Source organism: Cololabis saira, chromosome 13 (genome assembly GCF_033807715.1).
Source record: "Cololabis saira isolate AMF1-May2022 chromosome 13, fColSai1.1, whole genome shotgun sequence".
NCBI lineage: Eukaryota > Metazoa > Chordata > Actinopteri > Beloniformes > Belonidae > Cololabis > Cololabis saira.
The window spans coordinates 15,253,703-15,268,078 of NC_084599.1; the positions used below are offsets into that span (position 1 = coordinate 15,253,703).

At 38.5% G+C, this 14,376-nt stretch overlaps 1 protein-coding gene across 3 annotated transcripts in view; it reads right to left on the bottom strand.

Annotated features, from left to right (window-relative positions):
* The window catches only part of LOC133458235 (cyclin-dependent kinase-like 5), a 43,988-nt gene extending 34,208 nt beyond the window's left edge, over positions 1–9,780 (bottom strand). For all 3 annotated transcript variants that reach the window (XM_061737911.1, XM_061737912.1, XM_061737910.1), the window contains exons 1-3: positions 9,663–9,780; positions 7,529–7,744; positions 5,035–5,069 (exon numbers count right to left, since the gene is read on the bottom strand). In XM_061737911.1, the coding sequence (XP_061593895.1) occupies positions 5,035–5,069; positions 7,529–7,592 (99 nt within the window). In that variant the 5' untranslated portion in view covers positions 7,593–7,744; positions 9,663–9,780. The remainder of the gene's footprint in view (positions 1–5,034; positions 5,070–7,528; positions 7,745–9,662) is intronic.
* Positions 9,781–14,376: the final 4,596 nt, after the last annotated feature.

The following is a 14,376-nucleotide window of genomic DNA, read 5'->3' on the forward strand; positions in this document are numbered from 1 at the left end:
CAAGGCAGCAAATATTGAATAACTGAATAACAGAAGAAATTTGGACATGTAGGGAGAGAATGACACTATGCACGCAAGTTATTCAACTAAAGAATGGTTAAAGAAAGATTCTTATGCGTTGTAAATGTTGTAAAAAGGCCTGAAATGATCAGTTCCCATGAGAAAACCGCATTTACAGCAAATCTATATGGACGAATGAATTCCTCCAAAGCGAATGAACAAGACTAATCACTATTTACCAGAAGCTTTCAGGGGTACACTTCTGGTAACTCATACAAAGCTAATCTAAATATGATCTTGGATTATTTTCCTTAATTAAAAAAGTACTGCATTTTTAGTGGGTTAAGTTACGTATGTATTTTTTGTACTGTAGAAAAGTCTGATGATGTTTTTAATCACAACCATTTCAGGGTTCACAAGTTTTTAAGTTTTTCTCCGTGCTGCCACACAAACAATAAAAAGTTCCTCGGTATCTTGATATCAAAAACTCTGTCACTCGCATCATTTCCCACAATCAGCCCAGCTGTCTTCTGTTTGTGTGCATGTCCTACACAGCAGATGTGTAACCCACCAGCATTTTACTTTGCAGAAACTGGTGAATGTATCCTTTCTAAATTTAACACGACTTCTTCATAAGATCTAATTATTCCTGTTAAATACATGCATTGTGAAACTAAAATACGAGGGGGCGTGTCTCTGGTGAACAAGCAGCTGCAGCATTTTTCCTGGCCAGAGCACACTTCGCTGTCCACGGTCACATCACAATGAAACCATCTGTAAGCGTACGTGTTATTCTGAAAATATAAGTATCAGTTGATTATGTGCATTTGTGTGCATGAAGCATGTGTTTGACAGCGTGCCAGCGCTATTGTTTATGCACACATAATTATGCAGCACAGATCTGTGAGTTAGCCCTTGAAAAACACGGAGGTTCATTCACACTAACAATGCAATATTTTCCAGATGGCACTGGTCCATGTTGATCTGCAGCCAGAGAATTCATCCCTCTGTGCTTCCACACGTCAAGGAGTCCAGTCACCTACCGATATTCTGTCATAACTGCATAAATTATTGAATTTCCAACACAAATAAGCCAAAACCTTAGCCTCTCTGGCTGTATATTACCTAATTAAAGCAATACCGACATAAATTTAAAATCAGCAAATCATAAATTCCTTAACTATGATGAACATTACAATAATGTGACGCTGACAGATTTTTGCACAATTGAACAATAAAAAGAGAACATAACAGAAAGGAGACACCATCTGTTGTGCGGCCCCAAACTAAGATCTATTGATACGCGTCCTGTTTAAAAAGAGACATTAACATTCGTAGCTGTTCAGCCCTGTGATAAATACATTTGAATAACGAAGCCCAGTAATTATAGACTGTGTTTCCGGCTTACAGCGGTGCCATTCTCCCCCCTCACTACTGAGTTCTTACTGAGAACAAGTGCTATATTTTTAACACTTAATGTGTGCAAACTACCCGGCATCACTGAGGTCGTAGCGAGCGAGGCTCTCAGTCCGATGACAGCAGTGAGATGCATGCATTGTGGAACAAGAAAACATCAAGGATTTTGATTAAAGGAGTTGGGAAAATGTTTTCATGCAGATCTCTGGAAGTAGGAGGGAGTTAGCTTCTCCTATTCAAACTGAATTGCTGTCAGTACCTCGCACAGCGTCTTCCTTAAATGGACTGAGATGACAGGGCTTTTACTGCAGCGTGGGTTGTCTGCTTTTCATGGACCTGCTGTTTTTTTTTTTTGTTGCAATTTCGTTGTCCTTATTCTTCTGGGTAAAAAAAAATTACCAGCATCAAGACAACATGTGAGAGCTCCTTTTGCATGAATGAAAATTAAGTTTCGGAGGAAATTAAGATGAACAAATTTGCAGATATTTCTCATTGATGAACCCAATCAGTCACGGATAGATATCCACAAGTGAAAAGTCCTCTCAAAATTCTGTGGCAAAGAGACTACAGTGTTAAACTAAGATGAAGTGACAGGGTACATAAAGGTACTGGGAAAACCTCCAGACCAGAAGCCAGACTTACATGACTTGTATGTCATATTGGATTAACAATGGTATTTATGGCATTAAGGATGTGTTATTTAAAAGGCTCATGACATCTTTGGTTCGATATTTTTGTAGAAAATCGCTCTTTTCACATTGTAATATGTAATGGCTATCGTCAGCTGGCCAGAACAGTCTTGGATTGGTCGTCTGTTAAGCCTCAGCTCAAACTTGAACGCACTTTAAGTGGTGACGACAATACTACAGACATCACTCAAGGCATCAGTCAAGGCACAGCAGGATAAAGATGATGTTTCTCACATTTCCAGGGTTTGAACAGCTGAGATCAGTATTAAGATTGGGAAACATTGACTGAAGGAAACAGTGAGACTCAGTCAGTGTTTGTGGATGAGACAGGACAAATAAGAATCACAGCACTTGACCTGTTTTTTGCAGCGGGCTAAATCATAGGAACATCACACCTCTTTCAGAGACCTGCTATACTTCCTCAGTTTGTGTGAAAATGAATTTACTCATCAGTCAGCAGACCTAAAAGAGGGAGCACGACATAAAAGCAAGCACAATATCATTTTTATGGTCCAAATGAGTTCTTCCCACCACTTGACAAAGGTATCAAACGGATCAGAGAAGCTGTAGGAAGATACAGGTTTTTTGAAGCGGTCGTTGCTCATTTTGTATCTTGGAACGCTGTGAAGACTTTGATTCCCTTGTTACCAGGAAACTAAAAAAAGAAGCACCATCTGGCACTGAGCTGATCTTACTGTTACTTTCATTGACCTTGCACAAATAGTACAATGTAATACAATGATGTAAAATTCGCTGGGAACTGTGGTTAAACTATGAGGAAAACCCTGATAATTAAAAAAAATAATCAAATATCTGATGTGATTTTAATAGAAACTTTTTATAGGAGAGGATGAGTAATATATAGCATATAAAAGGCCTGAGGGTCTTTCAGTTTGAGATCTGTTTATGATACATATCTGCTTTGGCCTGTTTGGTTTGGTTGAGGGCTCTCTGGTGAGAGCCCTTGTGGTTCGTTTCATGTAAACATGTCTGAATGCTGGCACGTGAACCTCGGTGTGCACCAAATAAGGGCACGGAGATCTGTCGGAAAGGTGAATCTTGGTCAACTTCCAAATGGACCACTCCATCTGTCCAATCAGGATGTCAGCTTTTCCACATTTCTACCGCCGTGCCTTTTGGCCTGTCTTTTTAATGACTGTTTACTGAATGTGACTGTAGCCTAAAAGACACTGGTCCTCATTCATGAAATCGACGTAAACCTGTGAGTAGGTTTGCACATAAATCACCTCCTTGCTACAAACCTACTCAGGATTCATCAACAACACATCAAACTAAGATGTGAATGTAAGAATGAGTGTGTCTTTGTGAATGACAATCAATAGCAGATTGCGCTCCTGCTGTTATAAGCAATAATTCCCACCCAGGGATTACCAACAGATGCATTCTCAACCTGCATAACTACCTGTGCAGCAATAGAGGCCATTTCAACTGAAGTGGAGCAAATAAAACATATTTTCATCTGTTGTGTTGAGACTGGAGTAACAGGAGCCGGTAAAGCTCGGGCCAGGAGGAAGGTTACTCCTGCAGGTGATGCCATGTCTTCAATTAAGCTTTCAAGAGTTGAATCAAAAATGATTCGAAACAAAGACAAGAAAGACATTTCTTTACATCCACAACAGACGACAGCTTTTTAACTAATTACCGCAGAGAAGTCTTGATCAAGAATAACACCTAATGAGGACTGCGACTCCACAGGAGTCATCAGCCACATGCAAAGGTAAGCTTTTAATTGTTTTGAACATCAATTTTAGTCAACCAGGGGTAGGAACTAAATGTGCTCTTTTAATCGTAGGTTGCTTAACAAGGTTGACTAACAAACGTTGTTCTCTTTTTGTAGGTAGCTCCAATTAAAATATCATCAGACAAAAGTAGCTTTGATAAACCAATTTTATTCAAAGTTTGTTTGTTTTTTTTTTGCCTTTTTTATGGAGATTAAAAGCAATTCCTGTTTCACTTTCTGCTACTGAACCCAACAGCATATCAAGCCAATCTAATCAGAAACCTGAACCTTGAATATGTGGAATTTCCATTACTTAAGAGACATTTCTTATACTTATAATTAATTTATGTTTAATAGATAGATAGATAGATAGATAGATAGATAGATAGATAGATAGATAGATAGATAGATAGATAGATAGATAGATAGATAGATAGATAGATAGATAGATAGATAGATAGATAGATAGATAGATAGATAGATAGATAGATAGATAGATAGATAGATAGATAGATAGATAGATAGATAGATAGATAGATAGATAGATAGATAGGTAGCAGACACATAGCACACATAACAGCTATGTAATAGATGCATAATATAAACCAGAAAAGGTTGGACCTTATCTACATTTGTGCAAATTAAAGTTAGATAAGTAAATAATTACTACCAGAATACGGTGTGCAGTGGAAGTTGTATGATCACATGTCAGTTGAAAATGCAAGTTTAAAGGAGATGAGCAGTAGTGGAGGTCTAATCCCCTCGGACACATTAGACACGGTGATGTCTAACCACCAGGATGAAAAGAAAAGCTGCTGCTTTAAAAATGCTTGTTCTTTGCAATAAAGACAAAAGCAATATCCTAATCCTTATATCTCAAGTAGGCTGTGCCTTACAGCCAGAAGCCCACTTCTTTCTTCTACAGAGACACTCTGAAAGCAAGTCATAAACGTTTTCAGTTTAAAAATGAAAACACCTGGACATGGGGATTTTTAGCTAATTTTATTCTTGGCTGACTACATTGCACTCTGGTGAGATCACAGCGTCTGGAGGGTGGAGCTGGAATCAGCTCATGATACACTGCTTCATCGGTTTACTCTTAGCTTTGGTGTGCTCCAAGTATAAAAATGTGGGGGAGGGAAGAGATACGTAGACTTTAAAAATAATTAAGGTAAATTTTGAGCTTACCTTGTGTCGGCACTTCAGAACAACACCATAGGCACCTACAACAGAAGCAAACTGCATGATTAACTGGAATTTACCGCTGCTTCTTTCTTGTTTTTGTTTTTAATTAACATTCATTTGTGCATTTCAAACACGCATCATCAATAATTAGAAATAATAAAACTCACACACCACGCTCTGGAAACAAGTTAAAAAAAACAACTTAACATTTTAAATACTCTGTTTGAGACTTCTTATACAGTTTGTTAACGTGAATAAAGAAAAAGGAAAAAAAACTCCTTTTATAGTGGACAGGTGGTTCAGAAAGTAGGACACAAGTGTTGGCAAGCTACTGTAGTTCTGATGTTATCGACCCTGGCAGTCACACACACACACACACACACACACACACACACACACACACACACACACACACACACACACACACACATGCACGCATACAGACATCCCCTGAGGGTTCAAGAGGAATTCTTGGACAGAGAAACCCGTTCCGTGCTCCTTCACAGGTACATGAGACTATAAGAAGTGTTCTGCACTCTGCAAGAGGCCAATGCAGTATATTGTAATTACATTCATACTAACATACATACTCACAATCCTAAACTGTATAGGTATTCATGTAGCTTGCATGTACTAAATGATATACAATTTTTCCTTTTAGGTATTTATCAAAACCCCTTAAATATGATTAAAACTAATACTAATAACATGTTTCAAGCCCTACCTCCCCAGTGAATAGTGAATAGAAACAAATGCACTCAAAAATGCAAACCCCCAGAACGACCCCTCCCATTCATTCTGTCACGTAGATTAGACAATGACAATAATTACGTAAGAGAATATCCTCTATTTTTAGTTGCTGGAGTGAACCTATATGTACAACACTTAGGACTAATCATTAACAAAATTGACTGCCACTAAAGATCACTGGGGGAAACTCTATGATGCTGTATTGAGTGGAACACATTGCACCATGAGTGTAAAGGCAACTGAGGGGAGTTGGATGGAAAAGAAAAAAAAACTAACTTTTACAGCCCACAGTTGAATGTGGAACTACAAGTGCTGACTTCCTTTCAGGCCAGCTCATCATTGGACAGGCGCACAGCTTTAAAAATCTAGCTCAAAGTTCCCCTGTGTCCTGTAGCAGCACATTATATACACATTAATGTGAGAGTAGGGGTGTAAAAACTGGGACAAGTGGGCGTCCTCGCCTCAGGCCTGCTGCAACTTTATATTAACCAAGTGGCTCGAGGAAAAAGAGGACCAGAAGAAGCTTTTCAGGAAATTCAACGGTCTAATCAGCATGAAATGTTAATTTGTACCAAATTTCATAAAAGTTTTGAAACGACTAGTTCAAATATTTATTAGTTGATAATTTAATCTCCATATCTAATCAAAGATAGTCCAAAGTCATTATGCCACATGTTGGGATTGACAATGTTTTTTTTTATCATACACTCAAGCAGCCATGTGCCTCAAATGTAACTTCAAATTGGTCCATGTGCAAGAAGAGACATGTTGGCAACAAAGAAAAATAATCACATGAAATGTTTCACATACAGTATAATAGGGTTAAGTGGAAACAGAAATGTGACATAAGTAAATATAAAAAGAGAATCTGATTGATAAAAAAAAGATTGATAACCACTATTGAATGGCTGCGCTCCTCAGGCCGTCAGGCAGTACGCTGGAAAGCCACACACTCACGTGTCGATAATGCAAATTAACTACATGGATTCAGTAACAGTAACAAAAAAAGTCATCAGTATGTAAACAATATCCAGAAAAACCTGCCACATACTTAACATGGACAGAAATTAGGTGAATGTGACAGTAATTCCAAGTAATGTGAACAGTTTTTGGAGCAACATATGGTGACATCGAGGTGGTATCTTCTTATTGTTTTTGTATTGCTTATTTCAGCAATACAAACCACATTCTGCATGGGTGTTAGACTGCTGTGCCTACAATCCAGGTCTGTCATCCAATTAAAAGTATGTGCAGGGTGAAAAAAACAAACACAAAAACAATTAAGCAGCCCCTTGTACTGCTGACGTCTTATATGAAGCAAGCATGTGAACATGTTTTCACTTTAAAAGTACACAAACTGGTCTTTTTAGTTCATAAATAACAACATATGTTAGAAAAGGAGGACACATTTTAAACATGTCCATATTTTAACTTTTTTGAGATTTGCTGGCATTAGGCTTAAATTGACATGTACTGCTCAAAACATGATAAAGTTTCTTGTTTTGAGTATCTGGATTTGGTATCTTCCTGCTATTCTCAACAAGATGATGCAATTTAAGATGAGGGCATCCAGCTTATAACTATAAAAAAACCATCAAATTATTGCTAACTTTAAAAAAAAAAAGTTCTCGCAACAAAGTGTAAGGCTGTTGCTGACTAGATTAGACTGAACCACCAGTTTAAAGAAAATGTAAAACAGAGAAAGAAATTGTCTTTTCACACTTTTAAAAAATATAAGAATTCTTACCTTCACCCACAATCCCAAGGACTTCAAATTTATTCATTACATCACCGATGTCAGAGATCTTCATGAAGTATAAAGGTACGCTGTTGGAGATGCATGGAGATCAGGCACAGGGGCCGCGGCTACAGAGAGGCATGTGGCGGCCAACCGCTGGCTTCTGAGGTGTCTGCTGTTATCCATATTATCTGCCACATGCTTGACCTAGTGGCTCGTCTTCACCTGCATGAAAGCATTGCACCAAATTTAATTTTATAAAGAGAGATAAACAAGCTGAAGAAAGGCTACTTCAGTGCCCTAACCTGCTCTAAACCTGAGTTTAAAAGGCTAAAAAGGCTACTCTACCAATTCAGTTTGGGGCATCCTGTAACCTGAAGTATTGTGAAAGGTGGGCACGGAAAAATAAAGATCAAAATCAGTGTAGCAGAGGCTGAGATGAAAAAACACTCTAGAAATTACTCCATCCTAACATTTTCAGATTGTAATTTACGACCATTTTCATTAGTTCTCTGCTTCCTTGTAAAACGCCCTAATTTTTACGACTCTGTGTCCAGGTTATAACACAAGCTTTCAGATAATTGAAGTCTAGAACATTACTCAGGACAACCCTGCTCGTATTATCAGGGTTATCTTCTTTACAATTCTCCTCCAGAGCTAGAAGCAACATTATACAACATTGTCCAGACAGACTATGAAGTACTGCACATCCTATGTACATAGAATGTCTATTAAACATATATTTAGAAAAATAAATATGATTTTTTTTTTTTTTTTGCCTTACACGAGAGGTTGCAAAGCAATAAAAGCACCAACATATAATGTTCCTGCTTTGGATTCCTTCAAGTGTTTTTTTTTTTAAATAATCAGATAGCATCAAACACATTCTTAATGTGATGAAGACATTGCCACTGAAGCTCTTTATTCAATCAAATAACACGCCAGATACCACTTTCTCCATCTCATCTCCACACTGCTGGGAAATCTCAAGGACTTGTAGCCTACTCACACTCCCAGTTTCCTACGGAGCTGTGGGCACAGGAGCTGCTCATCACTATGCAAAACCTCAGCACCAAAATAAACTCTTGTCTCCCAGAACACTAAACATCACCGTGCGGTCTTATCTCACTCAGCAGAACCCCTCCGCAGGTTAACTGTTGCCAAACTTAGGGAGGATGATACCAGACTAAACTCAAACACTTTCTCAGCTCTGAGAAAACACCCTTAGTAACCAGTTTTGAATATGTGCATCTTTCATCTCTTCACATAGATGTCATCAGCAACGTAGCCTTTAGTTTTCCAGGATGCATTTAAGCCATCCACTCACCAGGCCCACGTCTAGGGGGGTTATGTGATCAGGAATCGCTGTGGATCATATACTTTGTATCAACAGAATGAGTCATGCGTGGGAATGGGCTGTATGTGTGGAATCCACAGTAAAACCTGTTCACATGAGCAGTTCTCTTGTATCTGTGCTGAAATGGGTCTGGCAGCTGGAAAAATGATCAAGGTGATAGTAATTTTGCAAGAAATTAACAATTTAAATAATAATAATAAGAAAAACAGCTAACAACGTCACAGGCAGTGTTTTTTTTTAACAACACACTTTTTTTTTGGGGGGGGGGGGGTGGATGGGTTACACAAAACTAGGACAACAACAATGAGCAAAGAAAGGTTTACATTTATAGTAACATTTTACATTGTGTTGGAGGGAAAAAAAACAACTGCATATCTCTCACATGCCCTTGTCTTGTTGTTTTTTTAACACCAATCTCTCACATCCTGCACAGCAAATAAACACACACATACCAGGGTGAAGTGTGGATGCGTGTGTGGGAGCGCGGGGACGTGTTATATAGCGACGGCTGCCCACAGAAATGAAGAGCTCCTCATTTTTCAACGCAGACATGGAAATCCAACAAGTATGACCACACCGAAGCCAACTCAATACAAACTGCCTCGTTAACAGATATAAACGTATGGACTCTGGGTTGTTCAGATTAAACCAGCTGTGCTCACTAAACATACAAAAACACACATGAGGGAGAAAACAAACCTCAAGCTTGCCTCATTTTATGTTTCTTTAAAGATATTTTCATGAAACATTTTTTAAGTAAAAGATTTTAACAATAAAACTACTTACTCAGTCAGTGTTTGGGGGTACAAGAAAAAAAAAATGATGGAAATGGGCCCAAATAAATCCACCCACCAACGACGATATTTTCATTGCAGCAGGCAGCTACAGTAACTGGATCGTGCGGTTGACAAGCTGCAAGCGCATCACCAGGCAACAGTTTGAGTGACGTGTGAGTCGACCAATGAAAACGGCTCAAATGTTTGTTTATTACAACGCCCCCCTCCAACGGGCCAATCACAGAAAGCCCTGGTTTACACGGGGGAGAAAAACTGTGTTGCGGTCTGAGGGTGGGATATTATTGTTCCAATTTCTCAATTACATAATTTACAAAATTACACCCGCTGTCCAGTGTGGTAACATAATTTATTCCATACAATGTACAACGTTTTTACAGCTTCGAGGTCACTTTCGTTATAATGATGTTATGGAGCAACACAAACTGATGGACTCTGGGTGTAGAAAGACTGAAAAAGAGGGAAACAGGTGCTTTACCCAAATGTTTAAAGTGACCCTGCACAACACGTAATGTACAGTCATGCAAGGGAAACAAAAACAAAACACTACTTAATAAATCACAGATTTCATCCATTATTAAGGCCTGAAAATCAAATTAGACTTTTTCCATGGTCGTTGGTCAGCAGTTTTGTTTATCTTTTTGCAGTATCCCAACCATGACATTCCCAACATAACTTTTTCAGTATTTGTGCTAACCAACACTGCCACCTCCAGGATTTCATCTAAAACTGAATTCAACAAGGAGTGTGGGATACCGTGGAGTGTTGAATCATCCTCACCCACGGAAAGTAATATAATTCAGAAATGCCGCAGCTCCCCTTTTAGATGACATGGAAACGCATCCCCAGCCTTGGCTCTCTTAACAGGTCTGGGCTGGTTTTAAGATTTTTAAGCATAGATATTGTATCATGATATGAGGCCATCATATTCAACACAGCTTTTTCACACTGACTGTGACTGACCTGTTTCAGAGTTGTGTTCAGCCAGTCACAAGTTCTTAGAGATTCCACAATATTCCATGTTCCAGACTTTTTTCGTATATTTTCCTCTATTTTTTAAAATCTCTTTTTATTAAACACAAAACAGAGTTACATTCTTGGACATTCTCAGATTTTTTTCTCCCTTTTTTACATTTTCAATTACCCCCCCTAACCCCACCCCACACTCCTCAGAACCTTTGTGCGTCTATAGTTAATCAGCAATAAAACATTAGTGAGTCATTTATATACACATATACATTTTACACCAAAAAAGGGGAGAAAAAAATAATAGTTATAATGACAAATAAAAATACTACCATTAAAGAGTAACCAAACAACCATAACGAATGTATATTATGCATATATGTACACATATTTCTACCATACAGAGAAGAAAGAAAAACACGATTTATGTGCTTTACTTATGTGCTTTACTTCTGTAGGTCTTGGCCATCAGATCTCAATGCTTTACCTTTAGGGACTCTCTGATTTTTAATATAACTTTAGATCAGTCATCCATACAGATAATTTTGGTGGGCAAGAAGATTTCCAGTGTAAAATAATTTGTCTCCTAGCTATCAATGTTGAAAAGGCTATTATATCTTCGAACCTAGAGATCCTTATACTATCCAGTGGCATGGTGAGTTACTGTATACCAGGGGTCAGCAACCCGCGCCTCTAGAGCCGCATGCGGCTCTTTAGCACCGCCCTAGTGGCTCCCTGGAGCTTTTTAAAAAAAGTTTGACCTTTTTTTTCCTTTTTTTCTTATTTTTTTTCTTTTTTTTCCTCTTTTCTCTTCCTTTTTCCTTTCCTTTTTAATCTCGCCATTTCGACTTTTTTCTCGAAATTTTGACTCTTTTTCTCGACATTTCAACTTTTTTCTTGAGATTGTACTTCAACATTAATCTCTACATTTCGACTTTTTTCTCGAAACTTTGACTTTTTTCTCAACATTTTGACTTTTTTTTCTCGACATTTCGACTTTTTTCTCAAAATTTCGACTTTTTTCTCAAGATTGTACTTCTACATTAATCTTGACATTTCGACTTTTTTCTCGACATTTCGACTTTTTTCTCGACATTTCAATTTTTTTCTAGAAGTGCATAGGCTAATGGAAAAAAAAAATTCCCCCAGCTATAGGCCTAACTAATATAGAAACATGCAGCATGTGTTGCCTTCATTCTAAGGCTGATACAAGACCTTGCGGCTCCAGACATATTTGTTTTTTGTGTTTTTGGTCCTTTCTGGCTCTTTCAACATTTTGGGTTGCCGACCCCTGCTGTATACATATTAGGCTCACATTCTCATATGTTTTAAGGTTCCAGGGGCACTATGGCATCTACTACAATTTTCATCCATATTGTCAAATATCTTTGCCATTCTAGCTTTAGAGTAATGCATCCTGTGTAAGATTTTAAACTGGATTAAGGCTAAACGTGCACAGGATAGTCCCATTCACCCTACGCACAGCTTCTTCCCATATACCATCTGGAATTGCCTCTCCCATTTCATTATCCCACTTAACTTTCAATTACCAAGAATATTCTCCCCTTGTGAGGTTATTATGGAGTGAATTCTAGAAATGAGGCCCTTTAGGTTAAGAGAGAGTGCAAACATGTCATCCAAAATGGTAGACTCTGGTTCATTTGGAAAGTTTGGTGTATTGGTAGAAATAAAGTAGCGAACCTGAAAGACCTAGAGTAGTCTGAATTAGTAAGATTAAATTTTACACACAGGCCATTGAAACTTACGAAAACCCCTTCCTTATAAAAATCTTTAAACCTGATAAGGCCTTGTCTTTTCCATCTCAAGAATGTTGCATCTATGTTAGCTGGAGTAAATGCCTGATTATGGCAAATATATTTTTCTTTTTGCAGAATTTTTGCTCCAATTAGTTTTTTAATTATTTCATTTCATTTTTTTAAACTGTATAAATAAATATTAATGGTTTGTACCATGACCTGGCAAAACCTTTAACAGTAATCAAATCAAAGCAAACTTTATTTATAGCACTTTTCATATAATAGTAACACAAAGTGTTTTACGTAATGAAATCCACATTTAACATAGAAAGACTCACACACTCATGGTTAAACACACACATCTGGTCATTTTCATACACCCCCCCCCCCCCCAAACACACACACACATAGACATGAAAACATAATCATGAACATCATAAATAAATAAATACCTGGTTTGTTGTTGAGGTGAGGAACGATATCTTGGGGATCTATCCACACCATGGATAACCAGTACGATATATGTATTTTGATTTTGCAACAGTTGTCAGTCTTTTTAAGCCATTTGTAAGAATGAGTGAGAATGAGTGTGTCCTTCCATGCACCACTTTGACAGTTTGATCTAACATATTTCATTAACAGGTGGAGTTTTGACTCTGTCAGGGAGTGCTAAAATCATCGATGAGAAACATGAAAGGACAAGACAGATAAAGAGACAAGTTAGTGATGGGTGCAGTGTTTACGGTATGGTGATTAATGCTGTGTTTGTGTGATGGGTCGCAGTGTTTATCCTTGGTGGTCGGAGGGGCCACGTTTCCATCAGTCTGTCCCCAGGGCATGTACTTTACCATCACCAAGTATGAATGAATAATGGACCCCTTCTTGGTCCAGTTCCTCTACTATTGGTCAATAAACAGGAAGGAGCAGGATCAGCCAAAATTAAGACTATTGCGCAACTGTAAGGGCTGATTGTGTAAACAAAAAGGTAGTGAGAGCAGCATTACACATACACTTCAATGAATGTGAGGGGTATATACTGTATGTTTATCAGTGTGTCATCGCCAGTTGCGCAATAGTCTTAATTTTAGCCCGATCCTGCTTCTTCCTGTTTATTGACCAACAGTAGAGGAGCTGGACCAGGAAGGGCAGCCCTCCTCATTTGCATAATGAAGCAGAAATGTAATAGGTAAAGTAAAAAGAGGAGACAAGGGTTTTTAAAACAACAAATGCATGTATAAGGAAAAGGAAAACAAAAAATATATATTCCTGCTTTTATTTTTAATTATGTCAGTTTTGGTCCTCCATAGACAAAGGTTTTTATTGGTCTACTGTTTATTGTTGTAACCTTTGTTTTTAATGTATGCTATTTGTTCTTTTATATTGTTTCTATCTGCCTTGTGAACATTTTTGTGACTCATGTCTGTGAAATGTGCAGTGCTACTAAAATTTACTTTCTCACTTAGTTATCGTGATCATCACCATCATCATCTCAGGCTCTCCTGATCCCCCTCGGTCACACAACTGCCAACTGTGCCCGCACCACGACAGGGAGACCAGCCCACCTGACATCCATAGAGCCACCATCCAGGTCTGCCCCCCCACCATCCAGGTCTGCCCCCCCACCATCCAGGTCTGCCCCCCCACCATCCAGGTCTGCCCCACCACCATCCAGATCTGCCCCCCCACCAACAGGAGGGCTGCGGCAGAACCCAGGAGGCACAACCCACACCAAAGGGCAACACAAGGACAGTTGCAAAAAGGCCCCCATACCAGCATGCACCAGCTAGCAACAAGCTTTAAAAAAACCACCCCAACTCTCATCAAGCATAGGGAGGGAGATGATGACAAAAAGCAGCCCAAGAAGATTGATAACGATTTAGCGACTTCTTCCCAAAAATGTTAAATGGTGTGTAGGGCCAGGTGGTGTGAATATATGTGTGTTTTGCTAGCAATATGGACCTGTCTGCTGTAAATCCTGTTTTA